Source organism: Opisthocomus hoazin, chromosome Z (genome assembly GCF_030867145.1).
Source record: "Opisthocomus hoazin isolate bOpiHoa1 chromosome Z, bOpiHoa1.hap1, whole genome shotgun sequence".
NCBI lineage: Eukaryota > Metazoa > Chordata > Aves > Opisthocomiformes > Opisthocomidae > Opisthocomus > Opisthocomus hoazin.
The window spans coordinates 77,438,327-77,463,736 of NC_134454.1; the positions used below are offsets into that span (position 1 = coordinate 77,438,327).

The 25,410-nt window shown below is 43.4% G+C and overlaps 1 protein-coding gene across 1 annotated transcript; it reads left to right on the top strand.

The window, feature by feature from the left end:
- Positions 1-1,639: 1,639 nt before the first annotated feature.
- On the top strand, positions 1,640-19,735 carry SLC45A2 (solute carrier family 45 member 2). The gene is made up of 7 exons (XM_009943632.2): positions 1,640-2,078; positions 3,191-3,367; positions 6,259-6,584; positions 10,404-10,547; positions 11,812-11,935; positions 12,910-13,115; positions 15,916-19,735. The coding sequence occupies exons 1-7, from the start codon at positions 1,640-1,642 to the stop codon at positions 16,138-16,140; spliced, it is 1,641 nt and encodes a 546-aa protein (XP_009941934.1). The 3' UTR covers positions 16,141-19,735.
- Positions 19,736-25,410: the final 5,675 nt, after the last annotated feature.

Sequence of the window (25,410 nt, forward strand, 5' to 3'; positions counted from 1 at the left end):
AATGTTGCGGTCACCACGCCTGAGGGACGGGGCGCCATCCAGAGGGACCTGGACAAGCTCGAGAAGTGGGCCCATGTGTGAACCTCATGAGGTTCAAAGAGGCCAAGGGCAAGGTCCTGCACCTGGATCAGGGCAACCCCCTGGATCAATACAGACTGGGGGATGAAGGGATTGAGAGCAGCCCTGCAGAGAAGGACTTGGGGGTGTTGGTTGATGAGAAACTCAACGTGACCCAGCAATATGCACTCGCAGCCCAGAAAGCCAAACGTACCCTGGGCTGCATCCCCAGCAGCATGGCCAGCAGGTCGAGGGAGGGGATTCTGCCTCTTTGCCCCACTCTCGTGAGAGCCCACTGGGGGTCCTGCGTGCAGCTCTGGAGCCCTCAGCACAGGACAGACAGGGAGCTATGGGAGCGGGGCCGGAGGAGGCCACAGCAGTGATCCAAGGGCTGGAGCACCTCTGCTGTGAGGAAAGGCAGAGAGAGCTGGGGCTGTTCAGCCTGGAGAAGAGAAGGCTGCGGGGGCACCTAAGAGCGTCCTGCCAGTACTTAAAGGGGGCTTACAAGAAAGATGGGGACAGGGCCTGTTGCGAAAGGACAAGGGGTAGTGATTTTAAACTAAAAGAGGGCAGATTTAGACTGGATATAAGGAAGAAATTGTTCACAGTGAGGGTGGTGAAACAGCGGCACAGGTTGCCCAGAGAGGTGGTCGATGCCCAGTCCCTGGTAACATTCAAGGCCAGGTTGGATGGGGCTCTGAGCAGTCTGCTCTAGCTGAAGATGTCCCTGCTTATTGCAGGGGGCTTGGACTAGGTGACCTTTAAAGGTCCCTTCCAACCCCAACTATTCTATGACTCTGTGATTCTGCGTAGGATGAATCAGCTGCCTCACTCGGGTGGCTACCCTGACAGGTACAGTTTTGGTTTGTCACTACAGATTTCTCTTAAGGCTTTCCCTTGGCAGCTAAGACTGTTGAAAGAAACCCTATGTGATCCTGATGTCCTTTGTTTTTCAGAAACCAAGAAAATAATCAGTTGTGTTGAGGGTGGCACACAGCAGATACAAAAAAAAAAAAAGCACCAGTTGCTGTCTGACAGATGTCTGTCAAGGTTTTTATCTGCCACTAACACCCTAGACCAATAGGTAGGTTCGCTTACTTGTCTTCATGAAGTGCATTGAAATCCTTTTCTGGACATGGATTAGAGATTCTTTCCCCCCCCGTTCGGTCGACAGGACATTGGCTCTCTGTCGGGTGTTGATGTTTGCTGGTCGGGAAGGCGAGAGCTCTGGGTTCTTGGTATCACCGCTGTCTGACAGCAACAAGAGGAACAGTTTTGTGTCGCTAATCCTGCGCCTCGCCCATGTGATGCGCGTTCCCATTATGTGTGTGTTTCGTGCCTGAACAGTAGTTCTTCAGTTGTGGAAGGTTGGGAGCTTTGCAGGCGCCCAAGAGCTCAGATCTGCTAATGTTAACGCGGGCTTCCCCGCCCCCTTCCTTTCATAACTTGTGATCACAGAGCCATGAAAGTATGTGAGTCCCTCCCCCAGCACAGACCGATCCCACCCGGCATATGATCTGGGCTCCATGTCAGCCAGGACAGGCAGCACCGACCTGCCGGCGCGCTGCGCGTAGCCAGAGCGATGACCTTAACGGAAGAGAGTTTCCAGGGGGCTCCTCCACCCCCTTCTGAGGTGGCCAAGGCTGACATGGACCACACCGGAGAGAAGGAGGATGCTCTGCTGCAGCCTGTGACGAGGACTGGAGCGGTGGCACCTGGGAAGCAAGCGGTGGGAAGGCTGGTCATGCACAGCATGGCGATGTTCGGCCGGGAATTCTGCTACGCCGTGGAGGCCGCCTTTGTCACGCCGGTGCTGCTCAGCGTAGGGCTGCCCAAGAACCTCTACAGTCTGGTGTGGCTCATCAGCCCTGTCCTGGGCTTCGTGCTGCAGCCCGTGGTGGGCTCGGCCAGCGATCACTGCACCTGCAGCTGGGGCAGGAGGAGACCTTACATTCTGGGTCTGGGGATCGTAATGCTGTTGGGCATGACTTTGTACCTCAATGGGGACGAGATGATCTCAGGTGAGTGAGGGCCGTACGCTGTACCGACAGACAAAACTCATCCTAGCCTTTTGAATCAAAAATAAAAGAAGGGTTCCTTCTTTCCCTGCTAACACGGACCATTAAAATCGGTATCACGTTACTCAGTGGCATTGAAGGAGCTGGGGAATGCTGAGATCTTCGTACATGTTCAGTCCTAAGACCACGTCATGTACCCTGTACGTAGTGCTCTGTCGTTTCTGCGTGTGACTACAGAATGTTGTGTGGTGGTGTCGTTGCCTGCTCAGTTCATACAAGTAAAGCACTGCTTAGGCCTGGAGAAGTTTTTACAAACTAAAATCTACTTTTTTAAGTTAAATGATCAGTGTTGTTTGTGTTATGTAATACACATCCAGAATGAGTATCTGTTAATCCCTATTTTAGATGGATTAACATTCAAAATATCTTTAATTGCTGCAGCACTGCCTTGCCTCAGAACTGTGTTACACTGGTGAATATTAGAACTATCTGCAACTCCTTGGAAACCACGTTGCACCTGGAAGACGCAAAATCAAATAGGAATGACATCCCTAGACACTGTTATGTTTCAGCTTGAGATGTAACTTCTCAGAGTCTTGATGGGAAGTTGTTGCTGTCGTTATGACTTGGCAGCGGGGGGAGGTGTGTGTTTTTATGGATTGATTTGTTCCCTCTTCCTGGATATCACGGGTGTTGAATATACTTGTATTCATTTGCCTTGATTGTCTGATGTTACAGTCAGCTCTTGATTATCTAAACCAGGGAAAAGGTGGGACGAATAGAGTAAGACAAAAAAGTACTACAAGATGCACGTGTATTAGGCTACCAGAGCATGTCATGAAGTTGCAAAGGAGTAGGTTAAGGCTAGTGATGCTCTTGATTGTGAAGTGTGGAGTACCCTGAGCTTGCGCTGACTCAAGGCAGTAAGTCAACCTAGAAGAGCTCAGAGCTCCACAGACTCGGTTACCCCGCTTCTCTGATGTGATGCTGGTATCGCTGCTCTCTCTTGCCTAACTAAGCATTGTTTAGACCTGGAGGTATCAGGAAAGATAAAATGTGGTTTTGCAGAACATGGCACTGTTGCTGTCAGAATGAGGGTGTTTTTCTTTTTGTAGCTTTCATCGGTGAGAGAGACAAGCGGCGGACGTGGGCAATAGTCGTTACGATGCTGGGAGTAGTGCTTTTTGATTTTGCAGCTGATTTTATTGATGGCCCCATCAAAGCGTATTTATTTGATGTCTGCTCTCATGAGGATAAAGAGAAGGGTCTGCATTACCACGCCCTCTTTACAGGTACTCGGATCCCTTCCTCTCCTCCCTCCCTTTCGAAGGAGGGAAAGGTAATTGCATGGGTTTTATTCTCACTGTGTTTCTAATCTTGAATGAACTGATCATCTGATCCCACACTTCAGTCACGAGTCTTTTGTTGCTGGATTTTCACTACTCCGGAGAACAGCAGCTTGTGATTGCTGCTTCAAGAATTCTGCTGCAGAAGGCTGCAGGCATAAACATTCATAGAAACATAGCCATGATTTAAGTAAGAGCGATTAATTGTTTTAAAAATAGAATTAGTGTTTATTCAGCTTGTTCTGATTTTTTTTTCCAAGTTTTTGGTGAAGCAAAAGTTAAGGGATGTAACTTGTTTCCTTGCCATAGCACATAAAGTAACATTTTTGACCCAGCATGTGACATAGAGCAAGAGCTGCACAAACCAGTATAGTTGATTTCTGTTCTTCAGCAGTGCTCCAGTATGTGCTGCCTTCCTGTGTAGAAATAGGACTTCTGCGTAAAATTCAGAGCTTCACAACTGCCACAAAGTAAGTCCAAGTGGTTCAGTCCAGCTCTTGCAAATGAAGGAAGAGTTTCGTTTGCCTTTATACGGATCTGAGATGTTGCTGAGTTACAGAAGGGAACCTGTGCTGCATGAGCCCCGTGTAGAGAAAACACAGAAGACACATTAGGCTGTGTACCTGTAAAGTTAGTCGGGAGGAAGTTCCAGCAGTCTGGGAGCAGTCGGTCACTGCGAAAGGACTAGACAAAAAGCAGACTAGATAAGTCATGCGGTCTGTGCTGGTGCAGATTTTTGTGGCTACTCAGCCGTACCAAGAGCAGAGGCACATAGATTCGGTGGTAGTTACTCCCGTCAAGGAGGGAGGTGTACTAGCTGTTGGCAACAGGCCAGTTTTGGGCATGTGAAATAGCTGTGTCCAGGAACACGGCTTATAAGGGAACCTTAAACCCATGTGGGACTCAAATCAGTATTATCCATTAGAAACTGACAGATAAAATTTTTAACAATCATTCATTTGGACAGAGGGGAGCGGGTCTCCCTGTGTGTTCTTGCCTTCAGCAGAACTCTGGTTGCAGTTTTTCCCTGGATGATACTAAAAAGGCTTGATTTCCAAATTTGGAGCTACATTTGTAGCTGATTCGTTTGGGTACTGAACTGTGAAAAGGGATGTGGGACAAATCCTATCAAACAAGACTGGAACAGATTGCATTATTTGGCCCAGCACCCTATGCCCTCTACAGCAAGATCGTCAGCATCTTAATGTTTCCTGATGGGTAATTACCTAGCCTGTTCTTGAAATCCTCCCTTGATGGGGGTTCTGTAGCCCTCTCAAGGCAATGTGTTCCAGCACTTCACTGGCCTTGTTGTTAAGACAGTTTCCACCAAAATCTAATCTTAATGTCCATTCCCTACAATTTACATTTATCATTCCTTGTTCTATCCCTATTAGACACAGACAGCAATCTTCCCATTTCTTACCTAGTTTCTGTTTTAGATAGTTTTCCCTATTCAGTTCCTTGTTTTTGTATGAAATACCTCCAAGGTTTTGCACTCCAGTTTGTCTTCAGTTTAAGGTTCGAACGTGAATCTTGATAGCTCCGCATATACGGAACTGACGACCACAGAGGCAAGTGGAAGGAAGAGCTCACTTAGCCGGCACACAACACTCAGACTGCGTTCCGACATCATGATTGCTTTTTGTCAAAACGGAACGCAAAGGCGACCTCAAACGTCAAACATTCACTCTGTGAAAACGCTTAGTGTAGGTTGTTTTCAAGAAGTTGTTGACAGCTTAATTGCTGTTCATGAGAACAAGCAAGGATGCAGTCCTCTGTAAAATGCAGTAGGACACAATGAAGGTGGGCCATAGTCAGATCCGGGAGGCAAAAAAGTAAAGAAAGCCCAGAATGAAATCCAAATCCCACGTTTTGTAGGTGAAGCAAATATAGGTCCTGTCACCTGTTACTTTTTGTTAGGCAGAATGGTTCTGCCGGACATTGTCTTCAGTTCTCCTAAGCAGAAGAGTAGAAATGCTTCCAAGCCCTTGACGTGCTTCTATCCTGCCTGACTGCCACGTCCCGCAGAGCCACCCGGTTGAGAAGGTGTTGGGACTCCACATGGCTGCTTCCCCTGCCAGAGCTCTCTACTGCGCGCAGCAGTGTGTGCTTTCTTGCGCTTCTGAAACTGTGTGTGCTAATAACAAAGTGAAGAAATTGTAAAAAATCAGACTGAACGCTGGTTTTATGAACTTCAAGACACGAGGTAGCATTCTCGTTTTACCTTTTATTCTAACTTCTCTGAGAAAACCAGGAAACGGAATTACACATTTGTATTTGTTCCTTTTTGCTTTCTTTTCTGAGTGGTGATGTACTTGGATTTTGATAGCTACAAAACACTGCTTTTGTTTTTTTTCCTTTTTTTGTTTTTAAATTGTGCATGGAGACAGTATTTCTGTTTAGATTCAGCTAAATAAAATCCATTCTACAACGTCGAAACTACAGATAATTTCAATGTAATTTAAAAAAATGTTTGTTCGGTGAAGTTTTAAAAACCCCATAAATTTCAGTAGAATTTTATTTTGTATTACTTACTGTTTCAAAGAAAATAAATCTTCAAAGAGTCAAGAAAAGAGATGAGGGCCCGTGTTGCTATACGTTCAGGCCTTTTTTGGAGCGCTCTGTCCACCAGAGCTGAGAGCATTTTTCGAGAGATGTTTTGTTAATTGCTCATGTATGTGATTAGCTCAGTATTCCTGTTTCTTGTGATTAATATCTGAAAAGTGATTATTCAGTCATGTCTAGAGGGGAGCACATGCTGAGGGTATTGTGTACTGTTTGTTTATTTTGTCAATGCCAGTAGATCTTTTTTCTCTTTTTTTGTCCCACCCCTGCAGGTTTGGGGGGAGCCCTGGGTTACCTGACGGGTGCTATGGATTGGGGTCAAACTGCACTAGGATATTCCTTGGCATCAGAATTCCAGGTGATTTTCTTCTTCGCAGCCTTGGTTTTCCTAATCTGCCTTACAATACACCTGCGCAGTATTCCTGAAGTCCCACTCAGATATGAAAATGAAGAGACAAAGTTCTTGTTGGAAGTGACTGAATCCTATAAATACAGCTCCATAGAAGAGGAAAACAAGAACGGTTGCTTAAAATCAACGTCTACTGAAATAAAGGCTGCACCTAAACCAGGGAAATGTGCTGTTACGTCACGTACAGAGGTAAGTGCAGAGATGATTGTGTAAGCCATATTGTTGCATCCTTGGAGACCTTTTATTAGCTAATGCCTTTCTGTTTGGGATGGAGCCCTTTTGCACACACAGAAAAAGAATCCTCCACCAGGATACAGGGTCAGGAGAAAGTCTGCTTTCTTTTCTCTTTGATTTATAAAGTATTTTCAGCAAGAGGGATGAGACAGGCTAGTCCTGATGCTTTGAACAATTGCCAGGGATGAGGGAGAACCAGGTTCAGTTTCTGCTCTGCGTCAGTCTCTTGATAGCCTCCTCATGTGAGTTTTGTCAAGAGGATCTACTTTGTCTTTTAGTCCTGATAGAATAAATATCAAATTGTGGACAAGGACTGCAGACCATTAAGCTTTGATGTAAATCTGTAACTCCCACTGAAGTCCACACACTTTAATGTCTCGTACGTACAAAATGTTTGTTGCCCAGTCTCGTAAACATTTGGATTTTCTGCTGCTCACCATTTTTTGTCAGTATGGATGTGTTCAAAATTGCTACCTCTACAGCAATGCCACCATGCTTCTGGAGTTTTATTTTGAAGTGATGTAGATAGTATGTCTTTGGCAGAATTTTTAGGTGGGAGAGAATAGCGAGTACTTTCAAATCATCACTGTTATTTCGTTTCTGCTGCATTTTTTTGAGAGATTGCTTCAATCTAAGGCAACTAGGAAAAGGTGAAGCTACCTGAAAAGTATCTGGCGAGCACATTTCTAGAGTGGTCTTGGGAGCAAATAATAGCTTTTACTGTGTTATCGATGACTTTTAGTACTAGGAATCCTCACTGCACTCTCATGGTACCCTCAGCAAGCAAAGGTTAATGTATATGTCTGGTAGTAGAACAGTAAGTGATGAAACAGTTGCTTGTTTTAATTTCACTTCTGATCTTTTGGTGTTATGTATATCTATCCCTGATACAGGTCTTGATAAATCAGATAATAAGGACTGAGAATGTGCAGACGGTTATAAGTTAGAAACCTAAACTCATGTTTAGGCCACAAATAAAAGTGATTTTTTACTATTTGTCATTTGTATTATAATAGCACTTGGTATTCCTAACCCAAATTAAAACATGTTCCACCAGATACAACACAAATGTAGAATAAAAGATGAACACTGCCTGATGAGAATGCCAGGCCAACACAGAGAGGAGCAGACAGCAAAGCGACAGTTTGTCAGGAGAGCATGGCTGGCATGCTGCGATGCTGTCCCTGTTTCCCTACCCTAGGCCAACTCGAGCAGCCAGCATCCTTCACCAGCACTGTTCACTCTGAGCATCTTCCAAATTGTGGGAGATGCTGAGTGCCGTTGACTGCTTGGCCCACGTGGGCTCTAAAGAAAGGAAGGCAAATGAAGGAGAGCAGACGCAGTGAAAGCAAGGGGGGCAGACTATGGACTGGAATATGGATTCTTGCCTCTACCTTGGCAAGAGCTAATTCCACTGAATCAGTAACGTCTGATACCTGAGGTAGAGCTGTGGCATCCGGTGTGGGTCAGCTCGTGCCATTGCCCTCCCCTCTGTATTTTTAGCTGGACAGCCTGTCAGAGGCTCACAGTGCTTTGATCTGTCTCATGTTTCTTTGATGTGCCTGGGCTCGTATAAATTCTAGACACTCACTGCCTTCACGGTCTGTCTCTTGTGGCATGTTTTCTGAGTTCATTCATTATGGTAATTGCTTCCTTGAAGAAATGGTTTGGCTTCCTGTTTTTCCATGTCTCTACTTTTGCTGCAGGCATCATGGCCCTATATCTTCTAAATTAAAGACTGTGATCTTTACATGCTAATAGCTACCATGATTATTAATGAGATTTGATCTGTTACAGTATGAACAGACTTCTGAAGTCATTTGTCTTTTGTTCTTTAGTTTGGTGTCAAATTACTCAGGATCTACTGCCATAAAACCCAAGTCATATTGATTCCTCTGTATCCTTATGAATCATCTTAGGCCTTGAGTTGTAGTGATTTTATAGAGAAAATGATTGTGTATTGTGAGCTTTTGAAAGATGCAGAACTTAAATGGAGCCAAACTTCACCACATCATTTAAATTAGTAAGGGGTTTGTGTGTCAGTGTGTATTGCATGTGTGCATTAAACATTTCAGTTTCCATTTCCACTCTCTAAAATATCTAAATAGAAGTCAAGCATTTCTATCTGGCTGTCAAATTATTGTTTGTAATTACAGCAGTGTCCTTTGTATTTCCCTGATCTTGTGTTAACACTTTGGAAAGGCTGTTTCAAAGAACTGAGTGGAAGAGTTGAACAAATTAAATAAGCCAAGTCAAGCAATAGTAATTATCCTTGAAATAATACTTCTGAGACAATGTGGATTCTTCTTTTTTTTGTTTGTTCTTTTTCTTTTTATAACTGTGGAAGAATAGAAAGCTTAGCCTGTTCGAAAGAGACAGTGATGCCAAGAGAAATTCCAAGGGATTTGGACAATATGCAGTTCAAGGTGAAAGTTAGCAACTTCAATTTTGGCATTCCTATGAGGATTAAAAACCTCCCACTGGAGCAAAGTATTTTCCAACTTTATACGCGGTGATTATTCACAGAGTAGCTTGCAGCTAGTTTCAAAGGAAAGCAGAACTGTGAAAACTAAGTAGAACATTGAAGCAAGGAAAAAATGTCATTATCTTACAGCTAGTCAAAATAAAAATTCAGCTTTCCATTAATGAACATAACTTTTACAGTTCTTCCGCATTTCATGACCGTACAGCTTACTATTTCTCCCAACACTGTTGCCTCCAAACACCACTAGAGAAAACTGGAACTGTTTCATCATGCACAGATAAACTAATACCTTTTTTTCTTTAAAAGCAAAGAACGGTGCAGGAGCTTTAAAGCAGTAAGAATCGTGTGTAGCAAATGCCTGGCATCAAGCACGCCTACAGTACTAAAAAAAATTCAAGTGATACATGTGATCTGATGAATGTGACTGGAAAAGAAAATGAGAGAGTATTTTGGAGCACAAGGCTCAGACAAGGAGGAGGGAGACAGGGTGGGGCATTGGAGGTGGTGAGAAGTTTTGTTTTTCCCCATCAGTGAGGTTTGTTAACCAGGACGAGAAATGTCTTGATTTTGAAATTTGTTATTTCTCCCGTGGGATGAGATGTTCAGGTGGCGGAGCTTATGTTCTCTGCGTGCTAGGATTTTGAGTGGTGCCACATCTCCTGTGATGTATCACAGTCTTTCCCTGCTTCATGGAGGGGAGAACAGTACATAGTGGAAATCTCATAGTAATGATATGCCAGAAAAGGTGAAGTTTTCTAGGGATTTTAGCACACAGAAGGGAGTGGGAATGAGGTCTCAGAAGTGCTGTATTCCACAACTGATACATTTGAATTCTCAGAAAGTATTTTGAGATTCATTTTTTCTGTGACAGCTTTAAATTTTCAGTGGAAAGCTGATTGTCTCCATAAAGAAATTATTTTTGTTTCTTTTTTTGTTTTTTTTTTAAACTCAACTGAGTATTTTTTAGCAGAAAATGTTCACTTGGTACTACGAGTAAACAATAATCCTACTGATTATAACGGTAAGAAATGTAACATCCTTGCTGATGCACCCCAGCTGTCCCAGAGTTTCTGTGAATCTTTCAGATGACTTTATTAGGCAACGACTCTACAAATGAGATATATAGTGAAGGACATTCAGTACCCAAGCAACCCTTCCTAGCAAAAACAAGTTAGAAACTTTGGAAGTTTAGCAATGAAAAGATGCTGAGGCCTTCTTCATTGGCTGTCAGCTATTTTATTAGTCTTCAGGACAATAATACAGTATTATTGCTAAATACTTGATTTTAGGTTCAAAGGCGGATGACCCTTAAATCACTCTTGAATACACTTTCAAGCATGCCATCCCACTATCGCTATCTGTGTGTGAGCCACCTCCTTGGATGGATGGCTTTCCTCTCCAACATGCTCTTCTTCACGGACTTCATGGGACAGGTAAAAGCATAAAATCCTCTCGCTTCTCCTTCCTGTTACCATCTCCTCCTCCACCCAAAAGAAACGAAATAGTGTTACAATCCTGAAGAAATGACAGTGGTGGCAGAGCCAGTGGTATCTGGATGGCTGAACGAGAGTTTTGTAAAACAGCTAATTGACCTCAGGCCCTCATTCTGACCCAGTCTGTTGGATCTTTGGGGAGAACCTTTTAGTATTTGTCAGGCTATTTGTGTCTATTTAACTGTTCCAAACGAAGCTCTCGGAGCTGTTCCAAACACATCCATTCTCTGCCCTGGCTTCGGAGCCACTCCGAGATGGGCAGGTTTCCTAACTAGCGCGATGCTGATGTTGCTTGGAGGCAGCTGGCCTTACCCTGGTCCATGGGCAACGTCAGCGCGAGGCCGCTCACCGGCACCGCAGCCTCCCTGGCCTCAGGCTCTGCAGCAATTTGCACACAGTGGGCTACGCGGTAGCAGAAAGTTCTTGTTTCCTTGAATTTGGCTGGCCCTGCCACACCTCTTTAAACCTTTCCCTGAGTCCTTTCTGCCAGAAATTATTTGCCTTCATGTTACCCAGTACTCCCTTTTCTACACCATGTCCCTGCCAGTGATTTCTGCCTTTGCGATCCTGTCTGCCTCCTTTCTTCCAGGGTACAAATGTGCTCGTGGCCCAACCCCTCTCACTGCCGCTTCCTTTTTTCGGTGGCTTCCACCCAGTATTCCCATTTCCTTGTCTTGTTATTTCCTCTGTGGGCAAGACAGATGGTTTTCTTCCCTGTATTGCACATGAACAACTGAAAGAAAAATTTTGGTTGCCTAGATAAGGAACTGAATAAGACAATTACTGCATGGAAAAACGAGTGTTTTGGGGTAAGCCTGAAGGAGAAAACAAAAAAATCAGGTGTATCTAAGTTAGGGAAAGAAAGGCTAAGGCGAGAAGGCAGAAGTGGAGAGAGAAGGAGAGTGGGAAATGAGACACCCAAAGGAAAAAGAGCAAATGAGTCAGCGCAGAGTGGACGGTCCAGGAAAAGGCAGAGGGTCATAAATGAGGAGGAGCCTGGGATCTGTGAATCTGGGAGAAATGAGTGTGAAACCTGGAGGACTGTGAAGGGATGGTTAGGGCGCTGATTAACAGATTTCTTGGGTGCTAATTATCTCCCCTATCAGGGATGAGGCCCTGCGCTGGGTCCCATGTTCCCATAAGAAGGAGACGTTATATACACGCAGTCCATCCTTGCCTGCTGGATCTTTGTGGTCTCTTTCAGGTTGTATACAAGGGTAGTCCTTACGCACCTCATAACTCCACGCTTTACCTTACCTACAAAACAGGAGTAGAGATGGGATGCTGGGGGCTGTGCATCAATGCAATTTCTTCATCAGTCTATTCTTGTAAGTACCCAGGAATGTACTCCAACGCTGTCTTTTGAAACAGTGTTTAAACTGTTGGCTATTTTCCATTGTTCAAAGAAAAATAAAGCGATGCCAAATTAACTGATTTTTTCCATATTTAAACTTTTAAGAAATGTTACATTCTCAGCATTGTTAGAAACTCATATCTTAACATGAACAGTTCCTGACCACATGATGAGGGGTCACTTTGGGTGTAAGGCATTGTTCTGTGTGTGAACTGACCTTGAACACTGAAAATCATCCTGAAGTTAAATGCCAGACTGAAATAGATGCTGTGGGCATCATTCTGAGATGCTCTTTCACCTAGCAGTGCTGCAGCTTTAGGTTCTCAAAGGTCCTTCTGATGGCCTCTCTCCATCTGCATTCCTCACAAAATAACTTTTTCACAGTGCAGTGGAAGTTCCTGCCAGAATCACAAACCTTGCTCTCAAAAATTGTGTGTAAATAGGCTAGCACACTGCTCCCTGGATAGATTTCACCATAGCTCTCACCAAGGATTAAAAAAATTACTTGCGATCCGAAAACTCGAATGAGTAGCATTTTAGGGGCTGAACTAAGCATCTAAACGAGGCTTGAGGGAGCTCTTTTTCCCGTTGGAGCTTAACTGCAGGCATTTCTGTAACGCCTTTCTCAGCTCAGACAGGGGTTAATGCCAAATGTTCGTATTATGATCAAACAGCGGAAATGTCTGAGGTTGTCAATGAGGGCAGTTCTTCCAGAATGGTTGTTAACTACTTCTTCTCTGGAGTTGGCTATGCCAGAATAGGACTATCTGCAGAGAAAGCAAGTGATTTGGTGAGTTTAAACATACGGTAATTTGAGGCAACTTCCAAAATCAGTAAAATTGTCTCCTTGATTGCATTTTACAAAATAAAACCCCTTGAAGGAACTCCCTGATGAAGTGTGACCTGTTTTGTTTTAGTCTTATCAGCATTTTCACTTTATTTTCACAGACCTGCAGAAAATCCTTCTGCCCTACATAGGATTAAAGGGACTTTATTTCATTGGATACCTACTTTTTGGATTGGGTACTGGATTGATTGGCTTGTTTCCCAATGTTTATTCCACTCTGGCTCTATGTTCTTTCTTTGGCATCATGTCCAGTACACTGTACACAGTGCCATTCCACCTCATTGCAGAGTATCACAAGGAAGAAGAGGTGAGTTCAATGTCTATGGAAGGGTAAGTTCATATCTGTCAAGGTCTGATTCATCTATTTTGGGAGAAAACTGGATAGAAATGGTGAGCAGCTTTTAATTTTAATTTCAAATATTTAAGATGACTCGTGTTATGAATGGGAAGTTTCTGACAGAAAGAGTTAAGGTCCCAGCTCTAAACTCTCCAAACAGTCCTGCAGTGAGACAAAAAATTATTTATCATCACACCTGAAACAAAGAAAATCACAGTACGTGTTTGGGCAGTAGGCAGACAGCAGGGCTCCACTTTGTGTTGCCATCAAGCGCTACCTTCCTTGTAGCCTTCCTTCCAGTTGTATTAGCTGAGGACTTGACTTCTGAGTTCCTACGGTTAATTACCACGCTGTAAAGGCTGGCAGAATTTTTAGTTAACTGCAAAACATTACAAAAATTGTTAGCTAATAAAGATACAAAATTGAAGTACAAACAGTCTTATGTAATTCAGTAATAAATTATATACCATGTTCTCAATATCCCTCTGAATGTCTGGGATTGGTTTTGGTCCTCCACAGCACAAAATCCTGTTTCAAAGGAAAATCTGGTAAAGCTTGTCTTGCTTATATCATGTTACTGGGCACAGCAGGCTCTTCATGTCTTATAAAGTGTTGAGTCCTTTAATGGAAAAGTTCTCTCAAGTTAGTGAAAGAGCTGGAAACAAGAAGGATTAAGGAGAGTTGGGAGGACTTAGGAAAAGTTCTCATTATATTCGGGGACATTTGAAGAAATTAATAAAGGAAATGTTAAACTGTTTAAAAACAACATAGAAACAGTTGAGACCAGCACAGGGTAGATCAAGTCCTAGAGAACACATCCTATTGTTCTGTACAACTTTTAAGCATCACCATCTGAATGACAAATACAAGAAAGCTCTTTAATTATTCTATTGAATCCTAGTAGGATGTATCAACGTGGTTAAATATTTCATAGATCTGATTCCTGATTTTTCAGTTAGCTTCTCTATTCCTTCCAACAGAGAATGATCATGACGAAGAGTTTTAGAAAGATGTAACAAGGACAGGGAATTAACCCAGTTTAGGGTGAAGTCGCAATCCTAACCTCGGGCCAGCTAACTCAGAAAGAGGGATTAAAGGCAAAATTGTAATCTGACTCTGATTCAGAGCTGTTCCAAGACAGAAGTGAAATAAAATATGCTGATGTGCACATGGACTTTAATAGGCTAATATATTCAAATGTTAGTTGTAAGACAACTGATTGTTTCTTGTTTGGTGTATGGTACTTGCTATGCCAGATGATAAATGATATGTAATTCTATGTTAGATCTGATATTAACAACATTAGGTTTATCTCAAATCTTCTATAATGTACAAGATGATAGAAAAAATAGAGAGGAAACATCAAGTGCAAGATTCTAACACATTCATATAAATGTGGTCAGAATACATAGGAATGCTGGGTACAGCCCATCAAAATAGATATAATTAAAAAAAGATTGTATCTTAAATTGGAAATATTTCACGTGAAAGGACAGTATCGTTCCAGAACAAAGAGCAGACATTTTCCCTCACTATGCAGTCTACCAAAATCACATGCTGGGTTTTAAAATGCTGCCGTTTCAACTCCTGTTCATGCTGCCATTCCCTAGGATCCAAATTCAATTTTGTCTACAGGATTAGAAAGAGACTTTTTGTCTCCAGGACTTTTGAGCATTGTGTGGTAACAGCTAAAGGCAATATAATAGGTCTTTCAAAAAGCAAAAAGCATCTTAATGGCTGAGAGCGTTTGAATACCAGAAGACAGCAGCACAGCTAGCCTACAGCATGGAAACCTCGTGTTTGATACGATACGACCTTCTCCATTCAACAGCCTCTGCAAGAAGAACAATAAATATGTAAACTATCACGTAATTTCCAAACAAAACAGAATAGATCCTTGCTGGAGGGAATTATAGCACAGCTGAAGTTAGAAGGGACCTCCAGAGATCATGTAGTCCAACACCCTGCTCAAGCAGGGCTACCTGGAAGCAGGTTGCCCAGGGTCATGTCCAGCCTGGTTTGAATGTTTCCAGGGACGGAGACTCCACAAGCCCTCTGGTCAACCTTCTCCAGTGAGCAGCCGCCCTCACAGTGTGCTTATATACCTGATGCTTGTACAGAATAAATGAAGCCTTTTGCTCTGCTATGTATAGCATAGCAGGTATACAGATAATCAGTAGTTAAGAAAGGTCTTTGGTAGTGTAGAAGAATCCTAGTCTGGACATTTATTTTCAGATTATTTTTTTTCCCCAGCAATAAAAGCATTACATTTAGATTTTAGTACTGAACTCTTTTATGTGCCTTTAGCCGTAACTTCAGAGCACAGTGCTCCATTATAACAATGTATGTGTGCGGGACGTAGTATGACATCTCTTAACATCCCTCTAAGGTTCACCTTCAACCATGAGAGCTGGGTGTCCTGTACTGTGAGATGTCAGTTTGCCAGAGCTCAAATAGACCTGAACTTGAAGGAAACAGCCTATTTTTCTGATCAAGTTTCAATTCTTTCCTTGAGAGAAAAGACAGATGGAAAAATTACAGATGAGAGAAATGGGATAATTTGGGGGAGCTTGGAAAACTCATTATCATTTGTAAAATCTCTGTTTGAGTTCCATAACCCCTGCAGGACAAGCATTAAAAACGGAAGGGAAGCAGAGAGCTACCGGCCTGTCTTGCCGGACCGGGGGGCCGTGACAGCACATTGCCTGAGAGCTGCAAGCCGTCGGCGCTCGTTTCACGGGGTTTTGTTTTGTTCTGTGCTTCTTTGCAGAGCCTGAAGCTGCAGGGCGGGGAGCAAGCTGGGGAGCACGAGCGAGGGAAGGGCATTGACTGCGCCGCTCTCACCTGCATGGTCCAGCTGGCCCAGATCATTCTCGGTGTGGGCCTCGGGCTCTTGGTTAGTGTTGCCGGCAGCGCTGTCACCGTGATTTCGGCGTCTATGGTGGCACTGGTCGGCTGCTGCTTTGTCGCTTTTTGTGTTCGATACGTGAAGTAGGACTGTGTGAAGTGATCAGAAGAAATCTCACTGGGGGAGTGTTTTCTTTCTGGGTCAGTAGCACTGGTGCTGTTGCCGTGCTGATAACTGCTGGCATGACCTCCTCTCTTACCTCCTCGGAGCGGTTGCAATTCCAGAGCTTTACAAAATGGAGACTTGATAAAACTGGTGGCCTGACGCCTCAGATTGAAAGCTTCTGTATTTTGACTGCTTTATTACTTCATTCCTGCTGACCTCAGTGTATTAACATGCTATTACACATGACGGTGTGTATGCTTATGGTATCTTGATGCTCTACACGAGGAGTCGCTACGAAACTCCTCATTACCAATTTGTGGAACTTAATAGATGGCGTATGTGATAAATTGAAGAAGTAATAGAAATGGACAGAGTTAGGAACAAAGTTGTTATTTATCTTCTTTTTCAAGTATCTTAAGTTTGGGGATATTCCTTCTGGCAGTCAAAAGCTGCAGGAGGATCAAACAGATGTCAGAGGCCATACAAAGTGCAATAGTGTTGTGATCAGCAGTGCTGTTAAATGGGACCAGTCAATTCCCAGCTACTGTCAAAAGCAGATTTGCGTGTGGAAGATGACTGGAATATAGAAAACATTGACACCTATTGTTTAAGAGCATAGCTGTAAAGTAATTATTTTATACTGGATCCTGCTCCTTCTGTATAAATGAAATACAAGTACTGACTGAGCTTGTCATGAAGGTCTGCCTAAGGCTGCTCTGCAAATCCATGTGTAGGCACCTACACAATCCATCTATGGGAAACAGCTGCAATTTTTTCCTTCTTAAAAAACTGGCCTCTTGACTTTGATACTGTGATTGAAAAAATAAACTTGGTCAAAATAAGAATTTTATGAACAGTTGTAAGCCACCCAAATCTTGATGTTGGATATGACAGTATTTACCTTAAAGTACCATCTCTGTTTTCTCTAATTTCCCTCAAGCATCTAGCTTTGAGTGAAATGGCATTTACTCTTTTCAGAATATTGTGAATACATTCAGTTCTGCAAAGGACTATCAGGAATTATTGTACGGTAAATACTTAAGATACCAGTTATTTGTATTTCATTTCATGTGAAGCTTCATTCTGATTTTTATAATATTGCCAACGTTTTGAAAATCTTGTGTTTGTGAAACTGATGCACTGTATTTATGCTGTGCTTCCTCTGTCCTGAAAACTGTCATATCCATTTGCTATGTTACACGCTAAGCCACATGAAGCCATCTGCTAATGCAGTATTGTTAATGAACAGTGACACAGAGAGACTGTTGCCAGGTATGGTGTTTGTTTTGTTTATGTTTTAAATGTTGCACTTGTATAATCAACACTGTTCTGTCAAATACACTGCTGGGCTGATTAGCTCTTAGAAGCTCTTCGTGATACGCACTGACAACACCACAAATAAATGGTTAGATTTGAGTATAAGGTGCCTCTGCAGAGATGCACCAACTTCATCCTTTTTGTATGTTTTCAAGAGGACGGTGAGTCATTTATTCTCAGGAAAAACAAATTTGCCTTAGGTAACCTCTTATGAATTACAACAAGCCCATGGCAGCCTCAGCTACTTTTTCTTCTTGGTGACTCTGTCTCTACTGTAGGCCTAAAACAGGGTTCAGTGCATGGCAAACCTTACCTTTCTTCACAGCTCCTCCATCCTGCCTTATAAAAAGCCACGATTTATGGTTTCATTTATTCTGTGGCTCTTCATGAATCCCCCTCACGTCACATCCATGGAAGAGAAAAGGCTGGAAGACTGAGCCCGCAGACTGTGCTTGAAACACTCTGTAGGTGCTGAGATGGCAGGAACACAAGGATCTCAACCAGGACAAAGAGGAGATGGCCAGAAAATGAAGGATGGTTTTCTTCTCATTCGCTTTATGACATCGTTAACTCTGTGGAGTCATAAAATAGAGAAAGGAGGAGGTGACCTGGTTTTATAGGACTGCAGGACTTGAAGCACCAGGTAAACCCATGCTCCAGGAGCTGAGGACACAAATCTCCAATTCCAGTGTGAGGCTGGGAAAGGAACTTCGCGGTGTTTACCTATGTCTTTGTCGCTCTTTCCTCTGATGTTTAATGCCGTCAGAGCATTAAAATTTGAACAGTCAGTGCTATCGCTGCTCTGTTACACAAAGAGAAAGCTGACATCGATTCAGGCCCACAGAGTGACTGTAGATCTATAGCAACATAACAAGAATTGTAAACCTGCAGAGAGAAGAGAGACGTGACCATCACTTATATCAATGCTTTTATTTACAAATTTATTCAGAGAAAACTGTTTCAGGAACTCACATTATTATCTTTCTCATGACCTTTCCTTTTAAAATTTGCTGAATGCTACACAACAGAATAGAGTCAGTTTTTCTTTGGAAATATCTCCATAAAAACATCCCGTACTTGTTTCTAAGACTTCAAAATAGTACCTATCTTAATAAGTCTTCGTCAAAAATAACAAGCAGACAGAAAACTATGTACAATTTGAAAAACAGTGTTTAAAACAGAAAAATTATGATGGTGCTTATTCTGAAGTGAAAACGTATTTCAGCTGTTACTGAAAACCATCTAAAATGTTAATAATTCATGAGAAGGGATGAAATAAGCATTTCTTTCAGCACTAGAAATGCTGAAATGTTAACAATGTTAAAGGCATTGAAGAACTGTACTCTGATGCTACTGACTTAAGAAATTCCACCTTTTCTGTCCTTTTACGTTAGTTCAGGACTCGAGATATCAATATGATCAGTTATTGTACTTAACATCAGCTTTTATTGCAATGATGTGAGTTTCAAAGTTAGATTTACCCTGAGTCTGACATTTCTCATCTGTTTTTCTTTCCATATACATAAAACCAAAGAAACAAAGATCTTCTCTATATTCTGTTTACGCAGGACAAGATGTCTTGAGATAACCAGCCCCTGCTGCCTCCCACCTTAACAAAACTAGTCATGGATGAATTAAATGAGGCAGGAAAAAAGTCTGCCATCTTATTTTCATGACTCTTTCCTTTTTCTTTCTCTTGCAAATGCCTGCCACTTACTCCGTTTAACAAGCAGGGATGTCATGCAAGCAAACCATTTGAGGAAGTTTTGGTTCTCTTGTTTACAGGACTTGCAGTATTAGTAACGCCACAATTGTTTTTCTTCCAGTGTTCAATCTGTCTTTCACAGTGATCTCATTAAGTTTCCCTGACTTCCTTGAAAAGAAGAAACTTTTAGGTGGTTTGTGGGAGACACGTTTCTTCCAGATAAACTACAAAAGTCAGGATGAATCATAAATATCTTTGCCTTGGCAGAACTCACAGCTTTAGCATTGGTGCCCATGAATCAGTACCAGTCCATGCAGCATGTTGAAAGATAGGGAGAGTGGGGTAAGTAGGAGATGTGGCAATGATGACATCTGATATTTCTGAACTGTAGAGGGATTGCTTCATGGAAGAAAAGTGTGGGAGTATCTGTTGTAAAATGTCTTCAAATGATTTTTGGCATGATAAAGCTGTAAAAAATGATCTATAAAACAAAACTTTCCCCTCTAAGTTTCCAGCATTCATTTCTCATTCCCTAGCAGCTCATTCTTTGTTTATTTAAGCAGCAAATGTTCGGGGCCACTTGTCCAAGACTACACCGTGAAAAGTCCTTTGTATTTCTGTTGCCTTCTATGGTGTATTACGTTCCATATATTGCTCCTTTAGGTATGCAAGGTGTGTTAATCAGTTGTATTTCCTAGGATTCCGTCTTGGAAATTAACTTTTCACCTCCCGAAGTATTAATATTTTACCTGTGTATTAAAGATAATGACTTCACGTCACGCAGAGACAGCAGACCAGAGAGTACTGCATTGTGGTGTTCCAGGTAAGTGCTTGCAGCAGTGGGAAAAAAGATTCAGTGCTTTTTCCACTCTGGATGGCACAGTGGACTGAGATAAGCAGATCCTGCCTGTTATTTTCAAGCAGAGAGTTCTGTGACCTTTTCTAAAAAAAATGGACTGTTTTTCGAAAGGATAGTTACCGACGGCTTTGTCAGCGCCAAGGAGGAGACGGGACGGGGCTGCTGCCGGAGGACCAAGCCCTCTCCCCTCCGAAGGCTGGGTGCTTGGTTGCCCCCCGGTGTTCACTGACATTATAGCACTTCTCCAGAGCGCCGGAGCTGCCTTTCCTTGCGGCGCCTTCCAGCCCCAGCCCTGTCCCTCTCTGTTTCGTCTGACTCTGAAGCCTCCTTGGAGCGATGCTCTGCTGCAGTTCAGTTCTCCTCCTCCGTGCGCAGGCAATAAAGGGAAGTTGCTGGCTGCCAGCTGTGGCCCAGCTGCGTGATGCCAACGAAGACACTGCCGCATGGACACGCGGAGGTAGGAGCCCACCGAGGACACACTTAGCATCCAGCTCGTGGCGGAATCTGGCCTTCGAAACCTTCAGTGCTAATGCCAAGAGTCAATCCTGTAGTGCAGCCGTCCCCTGTTTGTTTGGCAGGTGAATTTTTGTTGCATTTGTTCCCAAGAGGAAAGGTGCGTCGGGAGGCAGGGACGGTGGTCACAGCACATAGAGACAGCAACAGGCAGCATCAGGCTCTTTGGCACCTCTGTTTTCAGGGCCCCTCTGCTCATTAGGTGCCAATGAGGAGGGGAAAATAGCAGAACTGTGGGGTCTAAGGAGTAGCATGAGGGAGAAAGAAAAGGTTCTGGCAGAGATGCATTTTGTTAAAGGCTGGGAGAACTAGCCTGGAGCTGCATGGCTGGCAGCTCACCGTATCAGTGCAAATGTATCTCAAATATTATTTGTTTTGCTTTTCAGTGTTCAGATCTGGTCTTGTCTGTTTTGTTTTGTTTTGTTTTGTTTTGTTTTGTTTTTAGTAAAATAAATGCCATCTTGCAAGACAATTTGCAAGTTACCAGATTTCAGGGATTTTAAGGCCTGAAGCCTTGTTTTTTTGGTAAGTGATGAAATTCCAGCAGAACACCCAATCCCAGCAAGTAGACCTTTAAGAAATGTATCCCAGATATTGTTAGATTGCCATAAGATTGCAAAGCACAGCAATAAAACAGTTTCTAAAACTGTGGTTATCTCTGAGACAGAGATGGCACCTTACCAAAGGGTGGTGTTCTTCTCTGAAAAGGAATTTTATTTCTTGGAATATTTTACTTGGAATGACTTTGTATCAAGTGTGCTCAAAATTCAAGAGTTCAGTCTACGTCTCTGAAAATGTAATTCCAAATCTGAAATTCAAACCAGATTCTTCTTTTCACTATTTGTGATCAGCTGTACAGGTTGAGCCATTATTTAATACACTGCTGTAGGATCCCTGTTACCCTCAGTTCAGGAGCTCATGGGTAGCTCTCTACCTTTATATGCATCACTGGATTTGCCTGTGAATAAGGGACAGGAGTTCAGCAGAAAATGCCTTCTGATGGGCAAAAGGGAGAGTGTGTTTCTGCTGAGCCCCCTCAGCTGTTTCAGCAGAAATAAAAAGCAGTAAAAACATTTTTGAAATCTGTTTATGGCCATAAACATATAATAAATGATTTGAAATACGCAGTACGAGATGATGTGAAGGCATAAAATTTTTAGAGGTTTTTCAGAATAAATGTCAAGCAAGACAGTTGTGCTAATTCTAGTGTATTGGAACAAAGACGTATTCACAGCAATTTATTTGTCATCATAGAATCAGGCAGAAGCACAGAATAGTTGGGGTTGCCACTGGAGATGACCTACTCCGATCCCACTGCTCAGCACAGAGTTGCTGAAGCAGGTTGGTCAGGCTGTGTCTGCTCACATTCTGAGCATCTGCAAAGATGGAGACTCCACAACTTCTCTGGGCAACCTGTTCTAGTGCTTGACCAAACTCACCATAAAAATGTGGTTTTTTTCTTCCATTTAAATGAAATTTATTGAATTTCAATTTGTGCGTATTGCCTTTTGTCCATTCCCTGGCCAACACTGAGAAGAATCTGGTTCCATCTCCTTTAACCCCACACCCATCAGGTATTTACACACATTGTTAAGATCCCTCTGAGCATTCTTAGCTCCAGGCTGAACAACCTCAGCTCCATCAGCCTCTCCTCACATGTGAACAACCTCAGCTCCATCAGCCTCTCCTCACATGCCAAATGCCCCAAGCCCTACATCACACTGGAGCCTCTCCAGCAAGTTCATCTCTCTCTTGTACTGTGGAGTCCAGAACTGGATACAACATCCCAAATGTGGCCTCACCAGGCTGAGCAGAGGGGAAAGGCCACCTCCCTTCATCTGCTAGCAATGCTCTGCCTAGCGCAGCCCAGGATGCTGCTGGCTGCCTTTGCCGCAAGGGCACGTTGCTGGCTCACGTTCAGCTTGTCCACCAGAATCCCCAGCACCTCCTCTGCAAAGCCGCTTTCCAGCCGGTCGGCCCCAGCCTGCACTGGTGCTGGGGGTTATCTGCCCCCAGGTGCAGAGCTTTGCATTTCCCTCTGTTGAACTGCCCGGGGTTCCTGTCAGCCCACTTCTCCAGCCCATGGAGGTCCCCAGAATGGTGGCCCAACCTGCTGGTGTAGCAGCCACTCCTCCCAGTGCAAAGCTGCTGAGGGTGCACTCTGTCCCATCATCCAGCTCACTAAAGATGACAGTTAAACAGTACTGGCCCCAGTACCTGCCTCGGGGCACACCACTGGTCACTGCCCTCCAGCTGGACTTCTTGTTGCTTGTCACAGCCCTTTCAGCCTGACAGTTCAGCCAGTTTCAATCCATCTCACTTTCCACATATCTAGTCCATTCTTTATTGGTTTTTCTATGGGGCCATCATGGAATAGAGCATCAAAACCTTATTTAAGTCAAGATAAGCAACATCTACTGCTCTCCCCTCACCCACCAAACCAATTGTCTCATGACAGGTTACCAGCTTGGTCAGACATGATTTTCCTATTGTCCTCACTCTGGGCTAATTGTTGGTAGCTATGAACTGATAACAACTTTATTATCTCAGTTTTAGGATTTTACCTGAAAAGGAAATTAAAGGTATTTGATTTTCAGACTTCTTGTCTAAGCTGACCAGAGACCTTTTCACCGAGGTCTACAACTACACAGAGAGAAAGAAGTTAATTTTTCCGCAACACTCTAGTTTTATCCAACATTAGGTTAGATGCGACTTCTGAACGAAAGCGGAAATGTCCCTTGAACAATGATGCTAGAAGTCAGTGTTGAATAGGTAATTTGATCATTGTCCAATGATGAAATTCATTCAGTACTCATTCATTTGGTCTGTGCAAGGAAGAACACAGGTCCTTGGAGAAACCGTATCTCATTGTCCCAAGGAATGGAGGACGGAAATGAATGGAAAGAGTAGATACGTGAGTGGTCTACCTTTATTTTGTTATTTGCTACACTGAATAGTCTGCAGTCCTCCCCAAGCAGGTAGGTCAAGTTTTCAAAAAACTTGCACAACTAAATAACTTTTTTTCTGTCTCCAGCTGGTTTTCTTGGCCCAACCTGCTCAGCCATCCTGTGAGTCTATGTTTTAGAGTTAAAATTTTGGAAAGGACTCCGAGGCTATTCACAAACATAGGCTGAGAAACCCACACATGGGTGTAGGATTTGAAAGCAACAGTTCTAAGCAACTCTCTGCAGCTAGGGAACATGTCTAAGGCAAATTACCAGCTACCCTTCAGCAAAAGAACAAGTTAACTGGCTGCCCAGACTTTTCTTGCAGACTTTGTCTCAACTGCCGCTGCACTTGACTGATGCTGAGAAGGTACCTGCAGGAGATTGTTATAACTGCTTAATCATGATGAAAAGATCTTTTCAATAACCCTCTCTGAATGGATTTATCAGAATCCTCTTTTGAAGCAGGAGAGAAAAAACCCTCACTAGAAACTGGAGATCCAAGCTCCCAGTCTAATGTTCTTGAGCTGCACCTGCGCCAGCTCAAGCTCAGGGATACCCATTAGATCAGAGCTTCTGCACAGGCACTCAGCTGAATAACCAAGTTTTAAAGCAGACAGTTGTGAACGGGAATGAAGGGGACTGGATTTTTTTTGCTGCTAAAGTGAGTGCCAGAATAACTCACAGGGAAAGTGAAGCAATATTTCTACTGAAGAGGAATTTAAAAGGGAAACCTGGAAATGCAATTGGAGGTTGTTATCACGTTAAGAGCTCGGTTAGCTATTGGGGGGGGGGGAGGGCCGAGACTTTTTAGAAGTCCTTAGGCAAAGTCAGTGCCTAACGAGACTATCTGGGCTTTAAAGGTTCTTTCAGTTTGTCACTAGGTGTCAGCCTGCTCCTTCATGTCCCTATCATTCTGTAGCGATACGCACCTCTCCGCCAGCACCCCACCAAGAATCCGTAACAGCAGGACACCCGTCGCGAAAAGTCTTTTAAAGAACTCTGTAATTATTGTTTTGCATCCTTCAGCTGTGTTTATTTTAGTCCACAAAAAGGTGATTGTTACAAATGCAGACATGAACATTTGGAGGAAACAGGAGTGTGTTTGAAGCATGTTCTACTGTTACTTAGGAAAACCCCAGATACCCAGCAGGACTTCTTGTTGTCGATGCGCAGTCTCAAAGCTGGAGCTGGAGAGACCCTCTGCTCAGGCCACAGGCCAGATGCTGTGTGCACACTCACAGCAACCGCCTCTTCCTTGCAATGCCCAGGCTGGTGCCCCTGGCCATGCAACACAGAGCCCAGATTTCATGCACTGATAGTTGGGACTTGCCACACACACGAAGCAAAACTTCCCTCTGCTCATGCACAGCTGCAGCAGTGCCCTTTGGCCATGCTGGATACACACTGACCTGCACGGCCTGACCTGCCGGTCTGGCCTACACCATCCTTTTGGCTGATTGTGGGTGGGTTGTGCCTCCTTCGAACAGCAGATTCATGACCTACACTTGGTGGCTTAAGAAAGAGCTGCCCTCGAAGTCCATAGTCCAGCCCCTATGCACCCAAGGTATTTTCCTGTTTGGGTGATTTGCCAAATGTAAGGTTTTTATGGTTTTAGCAATCAGATTCCTGGGGCTTCCTCTGAGTATCTTTCTAGTATTCTGGGCCAACTAGTGGTTGTTCTGAACATCTATTTTACTGTGTTGTTTTGTTGGCATAGAATTACATCTACATTGACATCTACAAAAGGACATAGGTTTTGTCACGCTGAACACTGCCGAGGATGTGTTTTAGGCAATTTGCTACCTACTGAAATTCATAGTTATGCTTCAGACACCTTGACAGCTTTTTATGTAATGCACAAGAACATTTAAGCATCAGGGCAGGGATTAAAATTCCACCAAGCCAAGCAA

Bases quoted from the DNA above. Each gene is read 5' to 3' on its own strand.
- SLC45A2 (XM_009943632.2), top strand. From the start codon at position 1,640: ATGACCTTAACGGAAGAGAGTTTCCAGGGGGCTCCTCCACCCCCTTCT. The intron at 3,368-6,258 runs GTACTCGGATCC...CCACCCCTGCAG, and splicing joins TTACCACGCCCTCTTTACAG to GTTTGGGGGGAGCCCTGGGT. The intron at 11,936-12,909 runs GTAAGTACCCAG...TTATTTTCACAG, and splicing joins TTCTTCATCAGTCTATTCTT to ACCTGCAGAAAATCCTTCTG.